This window comes from Periplaneta americana, chromosome 4, assembly GCF_040183065.1.
Source record: "Periplaneta americana isolate PAMFEO1 chromosome 4, P.americana_PAMFEO1_priV1, whole genome shotgun sequence".
Classification (NCBI taxonomy): domain Eukaryota; kingdom Metazoa; phylum Arthropoda; class Insecta; order Blattodea; family Blattidae; genus Periplaneta; species Periplaneta americana.
Genome location: NC_091120.1, coordinates 5,508,695 through 5,529,695, shown reverse-complemented (window position 1 = coordinate 5,529,695; position 21,001 = coordinate 5,508,695). Strand labels below are relative to the sequence as shown.

At 35.8% G+C, this 21,001-nt stretch overlaps 1 protein-coding gene across 1 annotated transcript in view; it reads right to left on the bottom strand.

The window, feature by feature from the left end:
* The window catches only part of HGTX (HGTX homeodomain transcription factor), a 279,836-nt gene extending 260,066 nt beyond the window's left edge, over positions 1-19,770 (bottom strand). Inside the window, exon 1 of the mRNA XM_069824996.1 lies at positions 19,112-19,770. Within this exon, the coding sequence (XP_069681097.1) occupies positions 19,112-19,770 (659 nt within the window). The remainder of the gene's footprint in view (positions 1-19,111) is intronic.
* Between the last annotated feature and the right edge of the window lie 1,231 nt (positions 19,771-21,001).

The window sequence follows — 21,001 nt, the reverse complement described above, 5'->3', positions numbered from 1 at the left end:
CGGGACAAGCATGAAATAAATAAGCTGTCGAGAACTGAAGCGTTAGTTCCTATTTTTCAGTGAACATAAAATGTACAATTATTTTAACAATTGAAGTCCTTATCAAGTTCAAAGGACGTGTTTGTTTTTGACTGTCTGTTGCTAAAATTAAACGAAACAACAGACTTTCTAATTAAGATTTCATCTCCTCTTGTCTTCAGGTATGAAGATGGAAGATGAGGCAAAATTCTTCGTTGGAACCGCTCCATCTCGGTGAGTACAGCTGATTTTCATATTTCCGCCAACAAATGGTGATTGTAGAAGTCACTATCTTTTATTTAATGTAATTCTAAATTTTCTAAGGGAACTGTAAAAGTAAACAAACGAACGTCTTTGAAAATTTGACACATAGACTTGGAAACTGAAATGAGTACAATGATGTCGATGTGAGATTGAGTATTATTTAATTATTTGTCGATACAGATCTAGAAACCGATTGTCTCATACGTACAGTTACAATTATTAAGCCTTTGTAGGTTCATATTTCATTTAAAAAAATCTTCATATTTTTCCATATTCTGTACGATTCCCCCCTTCACTTCGTTAATATTTGTGTAACTATTACTGAATCGGACATTCCAGATATTATAAGGAGACAAAAAAGACTTTTTTCAGGAAACACTTGAAGAACTCCAAGCCAGCCATTCCACGAACAATCCGAAATTCCCAAGGGAAGTAAAATCTTCACCCCCCCCCATCCCCGTACCGTCAATGAATTCGAGAAGTCAAAACAAAATAAACCTAAGTTGTAAATATTTCAATTTCGCTCACACTTTTGAATCCAGTGAAATTCTTTTCAGTATTGTCGTGTGTGTAAATTAATGTTTACACGACTTTCAACTGTCAATTATGCAGTCTACTTAATACCTCCTCTTTTTGCAACTTCATAGATTTTTCGCTCTACGAAAGAATAGTGCGTAATTACTAGGCTTAAAATAGCTATTTACTATATCATGCTATTTACTTCTCAGTGCAGCTTATATTATGTTTAGGTTAAACGTTCTCTTTTAATATTTTTATGCCACTAAGTTGTCTCTTAAAATGTCCTTATTTTATCTATTTTATTTATTATATTATACTTATTATAGTTATTAGCCTTAAATGTTGAAAGAAACTAAGAATTACTTCCTAAAAATCAGAGAGATGACTGACGAACCTTACTTGCAGCACATCTCTTTTTGACGATCATGTGAGAGAGACGGAAAATTGTACGCATGTGCACAGTAATTTTCTACTCCTGCTAAATACGCTCTAAGAAGACGTGGGGTTCACTTGCGTGTTTAGAACTTATTTAATCTTGAATCAGTTCTTATTAGTTTATCTTTACATGATGTTAGCTGCAGTACGTGGTATGAATTATAAGTAATTACATAGCCTATGTATATAAATTTTACGATCTGAAAACGACCTGTAAAGCGTGCAACATAGATTTAACCTCGACAGAAATAAATAAGTAACAAAATATGAGGAAGAGGATTCGCTTTTAAAATTGAATTACGAATAAACATAGCCTAACTATGTACAGGATCAGCTGTTAAAAATTCATATAAAGAATGAAATACTCGTAAAAATATAATACATTACATGGGGTATATTAAACGTCTTTCTTAAAATGCCTAGTCTTACTGGAAAAAGGAAGTCCATTTACGCTCTTTGCTATGAGTGAACTTACTGATAACTTTCTGGTTGAAATTGGAAATGTTCATGGTAAAGACTTTTTCCACTGAAAGCATTGTTAATGCCGAAGGATTCTCTTGTCCCAGGATATTTCTCTTTTCTTCGATGTAAGGAAGTATATGCTTGTGTTTTTTTTTTTTTTTTGCTGTGAGGTAACTTATTGATAACTTTCTGATATGAAATTAGAATTGTTGAAATATTTTTCCACTTAAAGTGTTGAAAAGTGGAATTCCTTTAAATATTTTGAAAATTATTGCTATAGACGTAATGAAATATTCTGTTCAGATTTTACGTAATCACCTGTACACCCAAATTTCCTTATATTGTATTTGATTACTAAAAATTATTGAATAAAAGTACTTTCCCAAGGGTAGCTTCCATTTGAAAATAAAAATCGTAAATAGTGATAACGCAAATGTTTATTTTTATTTTATTTGTTTAGTATGCTGTGTCTTTTGGCAACCCTTACTGAAGGGCAGCTACACTTGTGGGATTTATGTATAAGGGAAAAATTATTTCTTCTCCCATGACATCTCTCACAATATTTTTATCTTCTTCATTGCAATGAAATCCATGCTATATTATTTTTATGAATGAACTTACCAATAACTTTCTGATAGAAATAGGAGATATCCATGATAAATTCTATTTCCATTGAAAGCATAGCTAATGCCAAAAGTTTCTTTTGTCCCACGGTATTCCTCACAAATATTTTTATCCTCTGCAATGTAAGGAAGCATAAGCTATGTGTTTTGCTATGAGTGAAATTATCGATAACTTTCTGGTTGGAATTGCGAATGTTTATAAAAAAGCCTTTTTCTACTTAAACATTGTTAACGTCGAAAGACTCTCTTGTTCCAGGATATTTCTCACAATTGTTTTTATTCTCTTTAATGTAGAGAAATAAAGCTCAAATGCATAGGTTGTTCGCTGACTGCAACCACCATTTGCAGTACACAACTTTCGGTACCGTTCGTGAAATTCCTACGCTAGATGCGCGCGCACGAGAAACGGATGGGAATTCTCATTGTCAGCTTGGTGGCAGAACAATTGCCTGCTACACTATGAAATGTGTGTATTAATTTGCTTTGACAAGGAGAGAAAAAACGTTAACTTAAAATGAGGTTAGGTACGTACTTTGTCTACAATAAGAATAGCTTTTACTGGCTGAATTCTAACCATATATTTTGTTATTCAAAGCAGATATAACTATAAAATAATTGTGTCTGTTAGTATATATTTAACGATAGCAGAACAACACTGTTGGGTCCAAATAAAATAATTAGATATATTATTTCTGGAGTTGTAGGCTTATAATATATAGAATATCTTCTTAGTTAACCTGTTGGACCTACGAGTTGAGGAGCGTTGTGATAATCAGGGCAATGAAGAAGTAGATTCCACTTGTAAACTGGCCTTAGAACGAATTTTCTGCGGGTCAGAACCTGCAGTCCATGTTTTCAATAGCCTATAACGTCATTCACAATGTTATCCCAAAGCCTACTGGCATGAAATTACTGTAAAATACAGAGATAGGCCACGTAATTCTGCAAGCCTAGTGGTCATCAGATCGAAAAACGAAACAAGCTAGATGTGAGGAATCGGTCCTCGCCCTAGGCGTCCCCAACGGACAGTGATTCATGGTCGTAAAAGCTACAGTTAGGCCTATAAATATAGAACGAATTTCTAGTTCCGTACCTATTTTGTCTGCTACATCCTAGACTATGTTATTCAGATATCTCTACTTTTCGAGTACACAGGATCCCACTATTTCTATAGGACCTAAAACGCCTAAATGAACCATAAACTCCAATAAATGCTTAAAAACTGTTGTTGTGCCTGAAAAGCGCTTTTTTCTCTAGTAGCTATTTTTCGTATAGACATATTTAAAATAAAAATACCGGTAGGTTTACAAAAAATGAAAAAATGCTAGACCTACTTCAAATCTGAAAAAAAAAATAATAATAAAATATAAAACCTCTTACAGGCAAACACTGGAATGGAAAGTTCGTTCCATATTGGTCTTAAGGTAGGGGAGAGTCTGGTAGTATCGGACATTGGGTAATATCGGACAGTGAGTTTATTTCATCTACCACACGATGACAGTACCTGATTGACATGGTTACGTTTCTGTGATGTCGCATAGAGAAACGTAACCATGTCATTCAGGTACTACCATATGGTGGTAGATGAAAGAAACTCACTGTCCGATATTACCCGATGTCCGATACTACCCGACTCTCCCCTATAGGCCTCCATCGACTCTTGAAATTTCAGACTTCTTCATAATTTTGGTAAAAAAATGTTTTTGCATCATCTAGAAGCTCAATTCTTTTAGTTTTAAAAAATATATAACTTGTAGACGTTAATTAAATAATTTCATAATTATTTGGACATTTACAATATAAGCGCGCTATAGCCTACTTTCTAAGGGCTATCTTATGCCATAGATGTTTCCAATGTTTAAACATTGTGGTTGAGAATACAGACAGCAATAATTTTTACAATGGTTTTGCCATTACGAGTTCGTATTGACCTCGTTCAGTGCTATTATGATTGCAATAGACAATATCCCAATGCATTGAGAAGATTTCTAACGTTAGGTGGAATGAGTAATAGACCCTGCTGTGTACAGTAAATTCGTTTCATAGGCTGACGAACAAACTGGTGAACGACCTGTTGTGGTCATATTTAACTTTTTTGTTTTTGTTTCTTATTGTTATAACAAAACTCCCATTTCCTTACGAAGAAATTGGTGTCTTTATTTTTGTGGAATCCAAAAATTTGAAAAAGGATCATTGGAAACCGGGAACCTACTTTAGAATAACAGTACGTAAATTATTGACAGTTTTTATGTACCGGTATGACTTTTTCAAATTATAGGATATGGTTGAATCGAAGGATTTTCTATAATACTTACTTACTTACTGGCTTTTAAGGAACCCGGAGGTTCATTGCCGCCCTCACATAAGCCCGCAATTGGTCCCTGTCCTGAGCAAGATTAATCCAGTCTCTATCATCATATCCCACCTCCCTCAAATCCATTTTTATATTATCTTCCCATCTACGTCTCGGCCTCCCCAAAGGTCTTTTTCCCTCTGGCCTCCCAACTAACAATCTATATGCATTTCTGGATTCGCCCATACGTGCTACATGTCCTGCCCATCTCAAATATCTGGATTTAATGTTCCTAATTATGTCAGGTGAAGGATACAATGCGTGCACTTCTGTGTTGTGTAACTTTCTTCATTCTCCTGTAACTTCATCCCTCTTAGCCCCAAATATTTTCCTAAGAACCTTATTCTCAAAAACCCTCAATCTCTGTTCCTCTCTCAAAGTGAGAGTCCAAGTTTCACAGCCATACAGAACAACCGGTAATATAACTGTTTTATAAATTCTAACTTTCAGAATTTTTGACAGCAGACTAGATGACAAGAGCTTCTCAACCGAATAATAACAGGCATTTCCCATATTTATCCTGCGTTTAATTTCCTCCCGAGTATCATTTATATTTGTTACTGTTGCTCCAAGATATTTGAATTTTTCCACCTCTTCGAAGTATAAATCTCCAACTTTTATAGTTACATTTCGTACAATATTCTGATCAGGAGACATAATCATATACTTAGTCTTTTCGGGATTTACTTCCAACCCTATCTCTCTACTTGCTTCAAGTAGAATTTCCGCGTTTTCCCTAATCGTTTGTGGATTTTCTCCTAACATATTCACGTCATCCGCATAGACAAAAAGCTGATGTAACCCGTTCAATTCCAAACCCTCTCTGTTATCCTGGACTTTCCTAATGGCATATTCTAGAGCAAAGTTAAAAAGTAAAGGTGATAGTGCATCTCCTTGCTTTAGCCCACAGTGAATTGGAAAAGCATCAGATAGAAACTGGCCTATACGGACTCTGCTGTAAGTTTCACTAAGACACATTTTAATTAAACGAACTAGTTCTTGGGAATACCAAATTCAATAAGAATATTATATAAAACTTCGTTTTCTATAATTGATTGTTAAAAATAGAGTGGACTTATTTTCATTACAGCAAGTCAGAGAAGAAATTATAGACACTTTCAGAGACAGTGGGAGACAATCTTCGAGGAGTAATTTCTATTAAAACTGTGATTCCAAAGGTAAAACCCACTTCTGAAACAGAAAAACATAAAGTGCATCCCAATTTTTTTAAATTAATTTTTCGTTCGTAATTGACGTCGCATAGGCCTTTCATTTTCGAGATAAATCTCAGTCCCCGATGAGAGAACTCCAGACAAGGTTTCTTGTCATGTCAAGGTTCAACTCTGTTTGATAACATACACGGCTGTTATTGAATCCGCCACTAGACATATTGTATTAATTATTCCTCACATTGTGACTACTGCAAATAGGAGTCGTTTACATTGTCATATTTGTACAACCCAAGAAGTTGTATCTGCATTTAAGCCGTTGAGAGCAGAAGTGGTGTAAATAAAAAATGGGTAAAGTAAACATTCTGTAATTTACAGCTCAAAGTAGCAATTAATATTCAATTTATATAGACCCCTAAACTATTAGTAGTCGGTGGATAGCACGGAGGACATATTAATTGCTACTTTGCGCTGTATTTTACAGAATTTTTAGTTTAAACCTCATTACCCAATTTTGACTTATACCACTTTTGCTCTGAACGGCTCATTTATTGAAGACAACATAAATGTCTAAATTCAATAAATATTGTTTGCTTTTTTACCATGTAATTGTATATTTATTATTAATTCATTACAGAATAATGTCTTCAAAAATTTCATCAGACAAAATTCACACTTTATTTATTGTATTACTAATTTATCTGAAAACATTTTTTGACAATAATATGATTTTGTTTAATGTTAGTATAATTCTTATTCAATATGCATGTTATGGTTAAGTCAGTCAGAAATCGCAAAATATTTTCTTCATAATTTATGACAGGTATTATTCTATTGAGAAATAGAAAATTTGTGTATTTTAATTTTTAACTTAAACTGAAAATGAATTAGGCTACTGAAAACTTGACAATAACTACAATTTTATTAGATTAGGAACTCACATTCAAATAGACATGTTGGTGCTAACAGAAGTATAGCTGTACAAATTAGGCCTTAAATATTAAGCTCACATAATACATTTTAATTCAACTTAGAATAGACCCTATAGTCTACGTAACTCTCAGTATTTGTTGAAAATCGGGATTAATCTTAATGTTTATTAGTGTTAATTCAAACAATCCTCCATAGTCTCTCTCTTGAAGCGAAAAGCAATTTAGTCTTAAGAGAAACTATCGATTAGACTTACTAGCACCCAATGTGTCTTAAATTGCCGGGTAGGATTTCATTAACAAATATTGGGGATGAAACAGTTGAACACACTCATACTTTATGGAATTGTGTTAATTTCTTTACTAAGCATATGTAGGATATGTTTATTTTGGAAAGTGCACTTCTGTAGTCTATATTATAGGCCTATAGGCCTATATGGACTATAGAAGGCACCTGGGAAGCTCATGGTTTAATGATCGGAGTGAGAGGCACCATCCCACAATAAGCTGTTAACATTCTTAAAAAAATTTGGAATCCATGACATCATTCCTGTAAAGGGTCTGTGACAATCCTGAAAAAATCATTTATACCGAATATTATAATTTCCCCCTCCTTTTTTCGGTAGTGTGTGGTTGTAAAAAATATTATGTAGCTATAATTTATGTAGGAAAATATTTAAGTCTAAGAGGAATGACATTACAGGAGAATGAAGAAAGTTACACAACGCAGAACTGCACGCATTGTATTCTTCACCTGACATAATTAGGAACATTAAATCCAGACGTTTGAGATGGGCAGGGCATGTAGCAGGGCATGTAGGGAGAATCCAGGAACGCATATAGAATGTTAGTTGGGAGGCCGAAGGAATAAGACCTTTGGGGAGGCCGAGACGTAGATGGGAGGATAATATTAAAATTGATTTGAGATAGATGGGATATGGTGATAGAAACTGGATTAATCTTGCACAGGATAGGGACCGATGGCGGGCTTATTTGAGGGCGGCAATGAACCTCCTGGTATCTTAAAAGCCATATGTAAGTAAGTAACCTATAATTCATATTATTTGTAAAATTCATGTTCTGTGTTAACGTAAATTTGACTCATCTACTTACTGTTATTCTTATGCATATTATTATTCTGCGTTCTTGGCAACCCAGGATGCCTGGGCAGACGATTTTTTGCAAATAAATTGAGAAGTTATATATAAGGAGCGGATTCCTATGTAATTAAATATTCTTTTTGCGTGTGATAAAACACAATTAACAGAGTTAAAAATTCCGAACATGAAGTTTCAAGTTTAAAACCCGAATTTTATTTCACATAAAAACACATATTTTCACAAAAAAATTATGTAAATACATATTTTCAGGAAATCTATTATAAACACATAAATCTTGGAGTTTTTTTACTTAAATAATCTTTTACAAGAACTTTAAAATATTTTAAAACTAAATCAATTAGTAGTACGTTATCTTTTTTTAAGAATTCTTGGTTGCTTCGTGTTTCTAAGCGCTGTGTGGTGTATCCGTGATCCATTTTTGTAATAGTATCGCCTCAAGTTCTGAGAACTGCTAGGCAGCATATCAGTGTTATTATTAGAGAATAAATTAACATGGACAAGGAGGAGAGATCTTGCAACACATAATTAGGAATGTTTATTGTTGTTGAAGATGATTTCATTCCACGCATTGTTTGTGAAACACAACAGATAAGAGCTCGGGTATGAACATTATTTAATTTAAACAAATCTCTCGCCTCTCGTTCATGTCTATCAAGCAAGGCAATATATATTGTTGTGATTCCCTGTTATCGGGCTTTGTCAATCGATATCCTTCAAAATATACTGAAAGTTGGTTATTTAAAAAACTATTTGGCTTTCCTATTAGCAAATTTAAGCTTTTTGTGTGACACCATAAAAAAAACTCGAAACATCCAAAAACCTGTTGTCTGAAACAGGGAGGTGCGTGCCGTGGAAATTAAACTAGACTCGCTACCAGGTTCAGAAGTACAAGTACTAAGGGACAAATTCAAGAATGTGTTTGGGGAAAACGGTGGATATAAAAAATGTGTAAAGTTGCGCAAGTATTGGAGGATGTGCCTGTAGGTGAAATTGACGGTGTTTGTGTTTGTGGCATTCCTCTCTTTAAATATGCACGTCTGACGTCCTGTGACGTAGAATGATCGTTTTCACAGTATAAGTCGTCGTTCAGAGATAATCGGCATGCATTTGTGATGAAGAATTTGGAGATGACCTTTGTTGTTCACTGCAATTCTCGGCCAACTACTAGCACTCAAGTGTGGTTGGTGAGTACCTAGTAATATTTTTTTTTCAAAGCTAAGTAAGGTATTTTTGTCACAGTTAAAGAAAAATATTTCTTTTATTTTTAGCAAATATTGTTGTACTTTTTAGCACATAAAAATAATTAGCTATATTTAAATTTTTTAGCACATAAAAATCCGCTCCCTAGTTATATATAGGCCCTACGGTAGCTATATTATATAGGGCTAGGTTACTCGGTTTTTAATATGTGACACATATTCCGCTAGCCCTTGTCTATTCGTCTCTGTTGTTTCTTCATCCACATTTAATCTCTTCGCTGTTTATATTAGGGCCTAAGTTATATATTATTCTTCAGGGCTAGGAGCGATGGCGGTGCACAACTTCTAATCAATAGATTGTGCACCAATATGCCTGGTTTAAATCCCAAATCTCTCCGCAGAGCATATGAAGAGAAGGCATATGTCACTGTTGATAGTGATTCGTCCGTCGGACGGGGACGTTAAGCCTGGCGGCCCCCTTGGTGCTATTCAACAGGAGTAGGCTAAGTGCCGACACCGGGTTTCCCCTTCTCCCTTCCTCATCTTCATCACTCCTTCCACACACACACTACACTTACACGAACACTTACACATACACTCACCCTAGTACACGACATAACTCTCCATACACATACACATCATGAACGGCGTGGTCCGCCGATGTGGTGCGCAACTACAAAATGAGTCACAGTCCAGCCACCTATCAGCAATATGCGGAACCCAAATCATGTAAAGTGAAGTGGGTAGGCATTGGATACATACATACATTATTCTTTCAGGTTGTAGTAGACTTTCCTCTCATGGGTTTTCCTGGCGGTATCTATTCCACCACATATTTTAGTAGGCCTATTTTGTTATCTGGCATCTTTTGCACATGTCCATACCATTTCAACTCTTTCGTTGTTATATCGCCAAAAACCGTAGTTTTCACTCCCATAATTTCTCTAATTTTGCTATTTTCGATTTTGTCTTTTCTTTCTTGGAATGCTCGATGCCAAAGGTCCATTTCAGTTACCAATAATTCTAATTCACTTGTTTTCTTGAGTGGCGAAATAGCTGCACCATAAATTATTAGACTATGCTTTTTACAATGCTATTATAGATCTGTATTTTTTCTTTTACTTAAGGTTGTGTCCCATAATATTCTATTTCTGTGTCTTATTTCTTTCTCATAGTCTCCTTTAAGTGCACTTTTAAAACTGCTTAAATTTTGTCAAAAGTAAATTTTACACAAAAATAGAAACACAGTTTCCTTCTCAAGAGAATTGTTTATTCATAAGAAAACGATTTACACAAAATTCTAATACGACTACCATTTTCTGCTCTTCAGTCATTACTAGTAGCCTATATCTTTCAAATTCTGTACAATATTCAAAGTAATGGTTAAATTTATTTTTTACAGATTTTCATGTAACTTGCCACAATATTTTTATTTGCCACTAAATCAGAGTCATAAAACTTTGGAACAGGGTTTCGGAATGGAAACATTACAGGAACACATTGTTAATAGTTTAGAGTTCTAATTCTCTTAAGGATATTTGGAAATTCTTCGTTTACGTTCACAACTCTCAATAATATTAATTCGTACGCCTGTAAAAGCATTATTTTCGATAAATATATTTTCAGAGAGAATAACGCAACAATAGCTTGCATGGCTTTTGTTTTGTTACATATCTAAATAAGCATTTCCAAAGCAGATGAAATGAAACAATTGAAAACAAGTTTCGTGATGTTAAACTGAATTTCTCTTTAATGAAATATTAATTGTATGCAAACGTTATTTTAACTACCAAATTAATGTGATTTATAAAATGTTTTGAGTGGCTCCGAACACCAGAAAATTAATTTTGGAATTTGGCTATAGTTGTGTTGTAATGTTAGGCCTTATAGCCTAGTATGGTAGTAGTTATTAATATAACTTACCAATATAAAAATTGAAGTTAGTTGTTGTGTTGGGAATATTTTACCAATAGAAAAACATTGCAATGTTCCAAGGAGAATTTACTAGGAATGCTAGCTCTATGCCTACTTAGGCCGCCTGAAAATAATTGTGTAGACACGAATTGTGCTATTGCATCTAAAAACAAGTGTTTTCATGAAAGGCAGGCTATTACATGGCCTTATTTCACAGACAAATTCTTTATTGCAAATCGGATAGGCATTATGTATAAAGAGGAAGATATGAAACTGTAATTTACTGGAGTTGAAGGTTACTGAAAATTACAGAAAGAAAACGGATTGGCCTATAGGACCTAGTCTACGTAATTTGTTATAATATGCTAAATATTTTAATTTCTCAACAATTTATTACAGGCTAACTTAATGCTGTGATTTATGTTGGTATTGTTTATTGTAATTTATTTATTTATTTATTCTGGTGTAGTTAAGGCCATCAGGCCTTCTCTTCCACAATACCAGGAATACAATAATACTAAGAGCATTTTGAATAGGTTATTAGACCGAAATTTTAAGAAATCTAATGGAATTATTGTCAAAGTGCTGAAAATGCGAAAATATGGCTGTTTTTCTTGAAAAAACTCATGAAAGTATTAATTGTACTAATAAAAATATTAGCCTATGAGATATTAATACAGTATAATAATAATAATAATAATAATAATAATAATAATAATAACGTTTCAAAAGTCATTTCTATATTCTGTCTGTATGTATAAATGTAATAATCTTGTAGGCGCATTGAATGGATTTCACGTAGTACAAATTTTTTTTACTAATACGAAATTGTATAACTTCATTAAGCTGCCACAAGGCTAGTAAGGGAATTATTGTCAATTTTAACTAGCCATATTGCGTATTTTACAAGAAATTTACTATTCATTCATAGTGATCTGTCCAAGGACAAGTCTTTCACTGCAAACCCAGCATTTTGCAATCTTTCCTCTTTTGTATCTTCCGCCTAGTCTTCGCATTCGATTCTTGTATTGATTTACTATATAAGTTAATAATAATAATAATAATAATAATAATTAATAATAATAATAATAATAACTGGCTACCCTATCCCATTATCTCTGGTCTAGTTGCCTCATGAGTGATGCCTTATTGGTGTTACTTATGAAGTTCAAACTTCTCTTCGGACAGTTGACTAAATAATAATAATAATAATAATAATAATAATAATAATAATAATAATAATAATGATAATAATAATAACTTAATATAGATTTACATAGTATTCTATGTTGAAATCTCCGAAATTAATATCATTATGCAGAGAGCTCATTTCATGCCATAATTAGACCTATGTAGCATTTCAAATCGTCCATAATAATATGGTAAAATAATGAATTTAAAAGGATTCTCAGGAAGAGAATAGTGAATTGTTACTCTGTTGACAATTTTTATAAATTTGAATTAATAACTTAATAATGGTTAATAGAGGTAGATCCCACATTTCAGTCATTAATCAAATACAAAAATTGCAATAGACAATGTCTTACGCAGTAAGTAAAACAAATACATTACATACAATATAAAAATTACATTAAAACTTTACTATTTTAAATTAAATTTCTTATTTTATGTTATACAGCCTAATGGATGAAAAATTAGCCAATTAACAGGCTATGTATTGTAGGCTATTGTTAAAATGTGTCTTGTATTGACAGAATTATTTTTTGTGTTAACACTTACTAATGCGAAATAATATTCAGCATAGAAGTGAAATGTTCTTCTAACATTTAAAATAGGATGTTTATGTAGCTAATCCAGCAGACCTATATAGGTATTGTATAAAGTGTTTTATTTATGATCGTAATATGGACATTTTATCTTCAATAGGAAATAATAGCTTCTCTTTAATAGTATCTTTCTCTAAAATTGTTAATAATAAAAATTGAATTCTATCTCTCGAACGAAATACCCCAACATAATTAATAAATATTTCTTAGTTAATAGACTACTGAAGGGGATTAGAGAGGACGTCGGTGAGATGATGGACACCAATATGTTCTGAAGTAATGTTCATAATAGGACTGTGATAATAGTTCAATATAGTTGGAGCTACATAACGCACGACTGTTTGTAGGTCATGCGTCACTGGGGCTGCCAGCGGGAGATGGTGAAGAAGTTGGCGGCAGACGGTCGGTTGGTTGCCCAGTACATATCTGACAGATCGCGACACATAAGCTATCTTTTATCAGTAAAGTCGCAAATCTCGTTGTGATTCATTGAATTATTAACTGTGTTTACTTGGTTTAACTACAAATTATATTGTAAGGATATTTATGTTTAATCGAATAAAGTAGCAACTAATAAAATGTTAGCTGAGATTAGGATAGGTATTGTAGTTATAATATTTTAAAAATATATTTACAATCCAATAAGTGTGGTAATTTTTTTGGCTTTTAATATTATAACCACAAAGGAGTTTATTTTGAAATACCCATCGTTTTTGTAGTAGGAAAAGAATGAAGTTTTAATAGCAATATTCAGGTAGGATGACATAAACATAGTTGACACACTTTGAACTAGTTCATTAGATGAGTAAATTACGATCTAGCTTTGTAAATTCAGGAAAAGTTTTCCTGCCCAGAAATGCTAGGAATTTATTCATGTCTAAATATGAAATTATATGATATAATTATCTGTTATCTTTTGTATCAGTTAACACTGATTCACAATATTGCACATTGTCATTTTTAATATAAATCGATGTTGGAAAAATTCAATGACTTTTGTTTATAATCACGCACAAAAATAAGAATTTCAACATAGGCTACATTAACTATTGTTAACTTGGATGTATAAAGGAAAATCCAAATTTTTGATATGAACCAGTAGGCTACACTGTACAGTAACGCAACTAAGTTATATTAAATTTCTATCACAGAAAATAATCGGCGTGTATGATGTCAATATCTTCATTCACTCTTATTTATAGTTTGTGACGTTGAATTCTATTACGTATCGTGTAAAAATAATATAACTTAATTAAAGTTGTTTATTAAGTATTTAATTAGCTATTGACATAGCAGCTAAACCAGTCTTGGCAATATTTTTCAAAGAAAATATTGATTGTTAACTTAATTCTGCAATATGAGTAAGATATTTTAATATAACATTTCTTATACTGTCGTGATATATCATACACAACGGAGTGTTAAGTTCTAAGTTATAAATAGGCCTATTCTACACTTGTAGTCACGGCGAAAACAAAGAATAGGAGAATTAATTGATATGATATAAGATGGTTTATGAAATAACGTCTGTCTGAGGTACAATACTGCAAATAGTGTTATGCACTGCTACGGGAAGAGGAATTTTGTGTTACTCGTATAATCTTACTTAGTTTTATGATGGAAGAGTAATGGAGTAAGGTAATTCCGGGAGAGTTGCCCCACTTAAAGTTTTTATCGTTTAAAAATTAAACAAATCAAACCAGATATTTCATTCATGTGTTATAGCAAGTGAAATACATTAAAGTTTTATGTAAAATATGAAACAATCGATAATTCGCACACAATAAGTGGTAAAATAAAAATTAATCAGATACGATATCACTGTAATATACACACATATAGGGGAGAGATGCCCCGTTGTGGTAATTCCCAAATTAAACTATTAATTTGATAAATAACACTCTAAATAATGTTGCTTATTTTATTTTTGCAATAAGTTCATTTTCTGAGCTCGTTTTTCAGTGCGACCACACATATGGCACTTAGCCCACATGTTATGCAACTTCTTGCAGAAAGTCACTGAATCCAATCAAACACTTCCTTCATTTGATAAAATGTTCAAGACACTCAACAAAGTAGGAACTATCTACTTTGTTTCATTTGACGACACTCTCTTCATATTTTCCCCAAAAGCGTCTTCTATATCTACTAGATTTTGAAGAATTTGACTTTGAGCTTTTTGGAACTAGGAGGCTTTCAAAGATGGTGTTTCCATTTCTATCTCCACCTGTAACGCGTTCTACCGATCGCTTACTTTTCTTCACAGCAAAAGATATTGCTGGCACATAGTTTATTTCATGAAGGGATTTGAAAGGAGTCGTCGCTGAATTTGCCATTGTGGCACTTGAGCCGAAATTACAACTTCTTATCCCGTTATCATTAGAACTTGTAGCCGATAAAGTTTTCTCTACTTTGAGATTTCCTGAAGAGGCACAGAAAGGAATTCTTACAGCTTTGTTGTTGATTAATGCATCATAAATACTGAAGAAGTGCTCAGGAACTGCATCTGGATTGAAAGGATAGAAACCTCTGGCTCGAAATCCAAATGACCTCTATATTACTACCAACGCAGCTTTCTACATGTGTAGTCAGGCTTGCTTTTTATAAGCTATCCATTGCTGTGATTCTGTTCTTGAAATAATGCTTGAGAGACTTAAAATGTTAGCGATCAAGAGATTGAATTGCCTGAGTTGCAAACAATTGTGATTCATTATCCCCATTCTAGCATTTTATGTTATCTAAATGTGCTGAATGTTCATCCAAAATTAAGAGAATCTTGCCAGGATTCTTTTTTGGAGTAAAATTTTCCTTTAATCGCTTCATAAATAATTCTGATGAAACATAGGACGATTTTGGATTCATATAAACCCCCGTTTCTGCTAAGAATCCGTCAAAAAACTTCCATTTTTCCTCTCAAACATTGCCAGTGGAAGAAATGTTCCCTCCGAATTGCAACATGTTATGACAGAATCACTTCCAACTTTTTCGCTTGAAGTTAGGACTTGAACATCTTTGGATCCCTTTTTCTCAACCACTTTTCCTTGTAGATTTGTTTAGTTGGATGCCACTTTCCTCTATGTTATGTGGCTTTCCTACAAATTGCCTTCACATAGAGTTGTTTCCAGTAGTCAAAATACTACTTGTCTCAACATGCCTTGACCTCTTCAGAGAGATGGATGATCCTTCTGACTGCATGAGAGGTAACTCAAGGTTTCGCTCTAGGAAGAAATGCAGCCATTGGATGTTTCTTGAAGACTCCACAAGATTTCAGTCGGTGGATTGTTCTCTAAATGATTCCATAACAATGCGATGCTTCATTAATTCCCAATTCCCCAAAAAGTTACAGTAAGATCGAAGAAATCTCTGGGATTGCATTGACTAACGTTTGGTCGTGAAATGTGTCTTTCAAACACAACTTTGGACATCCCTTAAAATTTTGAAGGCCCTCAACTTTGGGCACCTATTGAAAATGTCGCTGCAACAAATTTAGAATACCGGTATTCCTTAAAATGTTCATGGATTTCAACTTTGGACACCTCTTGAAAATATGTGATCCTCTAGCAAGTTTTGTTCACCCTTTAAAATTATTGGCCTCTAATATACAATAATTCTATACTAATATAATAATTCAATTAAAATTCCAATAAATTCAGCAAGGACACTAATAATAATTAGTTATGTACGGTAATATCACTCTTAAGTACATGGGGCGTCTCTCCCTCAAACAGGTGGGGCATCTCTCCCTTTAGCATGACCATTACGCCTTATGTATTTAAGGGTAACCGTAATGGACAATTACTTAATTTTTTTTTCTAGAATGGAGTACAATGCATGTACTTGTCAAATATATTGGATTAAGCAACATATACATAGCCATTATCCCAATTACGAATTTTGAAAAAATATAAATATTATAACAAAGCCTACGAAAAACAGCATTTCTTTTTCCTATTCACTTTTCACACACAAAAAAACCGTCACAAAGATTGCACTGCTTGCCTTCGAGGGTGGTATACGAATTAAACAAATGGTCCCAAGGTCGATTCCTTAGAGGTTTTGAGATAAGGAGAAAAGGAGGGTGGGGCGACTCTCCCCGTGGGGCATCTCTCCCGGAATTACCTTATGTTTGTATTATAGATTTTACTATTGTTCAGTATTTGATGACAGGTATGTAGTTTGTAACCGTAAGTAATTTTGTTTTTATTTCTTTACTATCTCAAACCACCTATATATTAGGTGTTTAATTTGTAACTTAGCCACTTTTGTGCATTATCTCTTTACTATTGCTTAAAATTATGTATAAAATCGCAAATTTATGTCATATTCTTGCAATCTCTCTACACCTTCGAATATAATTTCTAATTTTATTTAATTTTGTTTAACTGAATGTAATTATTGCATAACGTATTTAGTATTGTTTACTGTCTATTAATTAGTGTATTTATATATTGCCTACTACTACTTCTTTAAAATTGTGTATTATCTTTACATAATGTATTTCACATGTAACAAACTACAACCCTAATATACCAAAGGTAAAATAGGGTTTTAATATTTGGGTAATAATAATAATAATAATAATAATAATAATAATAATAATAATAATAATAATAATAAATTGAAATAAATTTAGATCTTAGTTGTGAGAATATAAGGAGTCTGAATTTAGCATATTAAATAATCTTAAATTTACGACATTATTCTCGATGTCTTCATAGTGAGTTTTCAAGAAAATAATGCTAGTGAATTTTGAATCCTATCCTGTGGGTTTCAAGAGAAGTTTAGACTGGAATATATTCATTGTTAACGAAGTATAGATTCTCTCTATAATATCTGCCGTGTGCTCCTTCTTCACCTAGAAAATAGCCATAATAAAGGTTTGACATGCGATTTGCTACTTTTGTTGTCACATTTGCGAAAGCTGTAACGAACCAACGTCTTACATCACGCCACGGCAAGCCAGAAAGTAAAGTTCCAAATCGTTTCTTCGGCCACTTCACTGAGAATTTCGTTTCGCCGGATGCTGTTTCAGGCGCTGCAATGCAATTTCTCTTGCTGAGGAGGCAACTTTCGTCTCACATCTATTGTAGTCCATGGGATTTTAACTTAGCGGCACTGCTGTGAACGTTAAGGCCCATTCACAATTAAAATTAAACATAAACATAACGTAAGCATAAAACCTTGTGTGCATGTTATTTAATGAAAGCATTCACAATGAATTACATAAGCATAAACTTAATCTTAATCATAAGACGTTAACATGAAAGTTTGCAAACTCCAAACTTTCATGCTTTTGTTTATGCGATTTGGAAACAGTACACAAGCGGAAAGCGTGTTTTCACTTTTTGTTTAACATCTCATGGGCTTTGCCTACAGGCAATATTTTGATCTATTGGCCGTGATGATAGCTAGGCGCGCAACATGGAATCATATGATGAAAAGTTGATTATTTTACATTTCCGTTTCTTTCATTTCGAGTATTGAAAGCCATATACTGATGCCATTGTAGTTATTAGAAACATAAGTTGAATAGCTACATCGTCAGTCATTGTGCAATTCTCCATTTTTATGTAATAGATTCTGTAGTTTTGTTGATTCGGTATGTTTGTTTCCACACACGTGTTATGTTTACCTTATGTTTAATTTTCATTGTGAATGGGCCTTTACTTTCTGACTCGCCTTGCCCTATTTAATATGCTAAATTCAGACTCCTTATATTCTCACAACCAAGATCTAAATTTGGGAAAATTTTAGAATATGGACTGCACGTACCAAATTATGTCTTAAAATACTAAAAAGTCTTAAATTTACGACATTAAAAAGTCTTAAATTTACGACATTATTCTCGAAGTCTTCATAGTAAGTTTTCAAGAAAATAATGCTAGTGAATTTTGAATCCTATCCTGTGGGTTTCAACAGAATTTTAGACTGGAATATATTCATTCTTAAGGAAGTACAGGTTCTCTCTAGAATATGTGCCATGTGCTCCTTCTTCACCGAGGAAATAGCCATGTGGATTGAATGTAAAGGTTTGCCATGCGATTTGCTACGTTTGCTGTCACATTTGCGAAAGCTGTAACGAACCAACGTCTTACATCATGCCACGGCAAGCCAGAAAGTAAAGTTCCAAATCGTTTCTTCGGCCACTTCACTGAGAATTTCGTTTCGCTAAACTGTTTCAGGCGCTGTAATGAAATTTCTCTTGCTGAGGCGGCAACTTTCGTCTCACAGCTATTGTCCCGTTGTAGATTTTAACGTAGCGGCACTTGTGAACGTTACTTTCTGACTTGCCTGCGCGCGGAGGTAGACTAGGCCTACTTACTGGAGGTGAGGCGGTCCCGCCAGGCCATGGGGTTGCTGACGAGGCCTTGCAGGCCCGGCCAGTAGATGGCTGAGCGCGACGTGAGTTCCGCCAGTGGGTGATGGTGCTTGGAGGCGGCGCTGTGGTGGTGGTGGTGGAAGTACGATGCCGCCGCCATGCCCGCCGCCGCGGCCATCCCCGCCGCCGCCATGCCCGCCGCCGTGGCCGACACGTTGAACCCGCGCGGCAGTCCGGGGGCGGGGGGCAGCGACGTGGGCGCCGCGGGGGCGGCGGAGGCGGAGGACGTGGTGACGGGCGCCGGGCGGCTGAGGATGTGGTCGATGCCGTGGGGGTTGGACGTGTGTCCCGCCGAGCCGGTGGACGAGTTGGGGCTGCCCTTGCCGCTGCCGGGGCTGCCCAGGTGCGCCGGGGTGTGCCCCGATGGGGCGCCGTAGCCCTGCTGCGAGTGGAAGAGCGCCGCGGACTTCATCTCCGCCATGCTGTGGAGCGCCGCCAGCGGCTGGTTGCCGAGCATGAAGGCGCCGCCGCCGGGGCCGCCCCTGGCCGAGCCGTCCACGTTCAGGTTGAGGAAGGACAACACCGACGGGTGCGCCGGCGGGGGCACGGAGCCGGGACCTCCGCAGTTGGAGGCCCCGTTGGCCGCGAAGTCCAGCATGGGCACGGGCGACTGGGGGCCCCTGCTGCTGGGCGCGGGCGACGGGGGAGACGACGACGACAGCGACGAGGAGCGCGTGGTGCCCTGCGAGTCCGTGTCCGCCGCTGCCACGTGGGTCGCGGCGAAGTCCCGTGGGGAAGCCGTCGTGGCGGCCTGCGTGGAGCACTCAGAGGTCCGCGTCGGCGGCGCGCGCCATGTCACACGCACAGTCCACGGTTCACTGCCGGCCGGGCACGAGGTGAGAGCTGCTACTGGCACGGCGCGCTTTTTACAACCGGCATAGGAGGAGCGACTGACATCCCTAATAGACACTGAAAAGACCCCCCGACTAGAAAAACCCGGCAAGGAGGGGTAGAAACCTTTTTTTTATGCCTCTTCCCCTGACTCCCCTAGTTGAAAATGTCGTTCTACAGCTTTTTGAAAGAGATTAATGGGATTTTCATTGGGTCGAGGGTTTGGCCTGTTGAGTTGCGCACGGCTTCCATTGGCTCCGCCGAGTTTCCCGCCTTCTTCCGCCGGCGATCGATGCCGCGCTCTCATTGGTCCGGGGCTCAAGTTCTATCCCGCTGCCTCCGCCCACGATTTAACCCTCTCCTCCGACACCCTACAACCCCCTCGTGCCGGGAAGGCAGTTTGAGTGTTGTTGAACAAGACAATTCACAGGAGAGGATGATGCGAAAGCTTTAAATAAAAACCCAACCAACTCCGGGAGAAGAGGCGAGAGCTGAAAGGCGATGAAATTCGTGCGAGAGAGAATTTTTGTTAAAGCTGCAGAACTGGGAGCAGCGCTCCTCCTCCGGCGAATTAATAGACTGAAGGCTCCACATTCTTACTTTAAGATGCTAAGCTCATATATGTTTAATAACAGCGCCCAGATTATCGAAGATGTTATTCCTTGGCGCGTCACGCTATGCAACACAATCAATGCAACTTACGACATACGACGACACTCAGTTTCTTCGTCCTTCAAAACCATACGATTATAAGACACTTAAAACTCTATTAAATATGTTCCAATAATTAAGATTACTTCTCTTAGGGCCTGTTACATATAGTTGTTTATTTTATTATTTTTTTTTCCTTGGAATTGTTACTCTGTCGACCTAGGCATAGGGTAGAGTAGCATAAATCGCACCGCTTCCTAAATCGCACCACTGCTAGTTTAAAACAAGTTACTGTAGTAGTGTGGCATCTAGTGGTATTGTTACAATCTACCATATGAACGTCCACC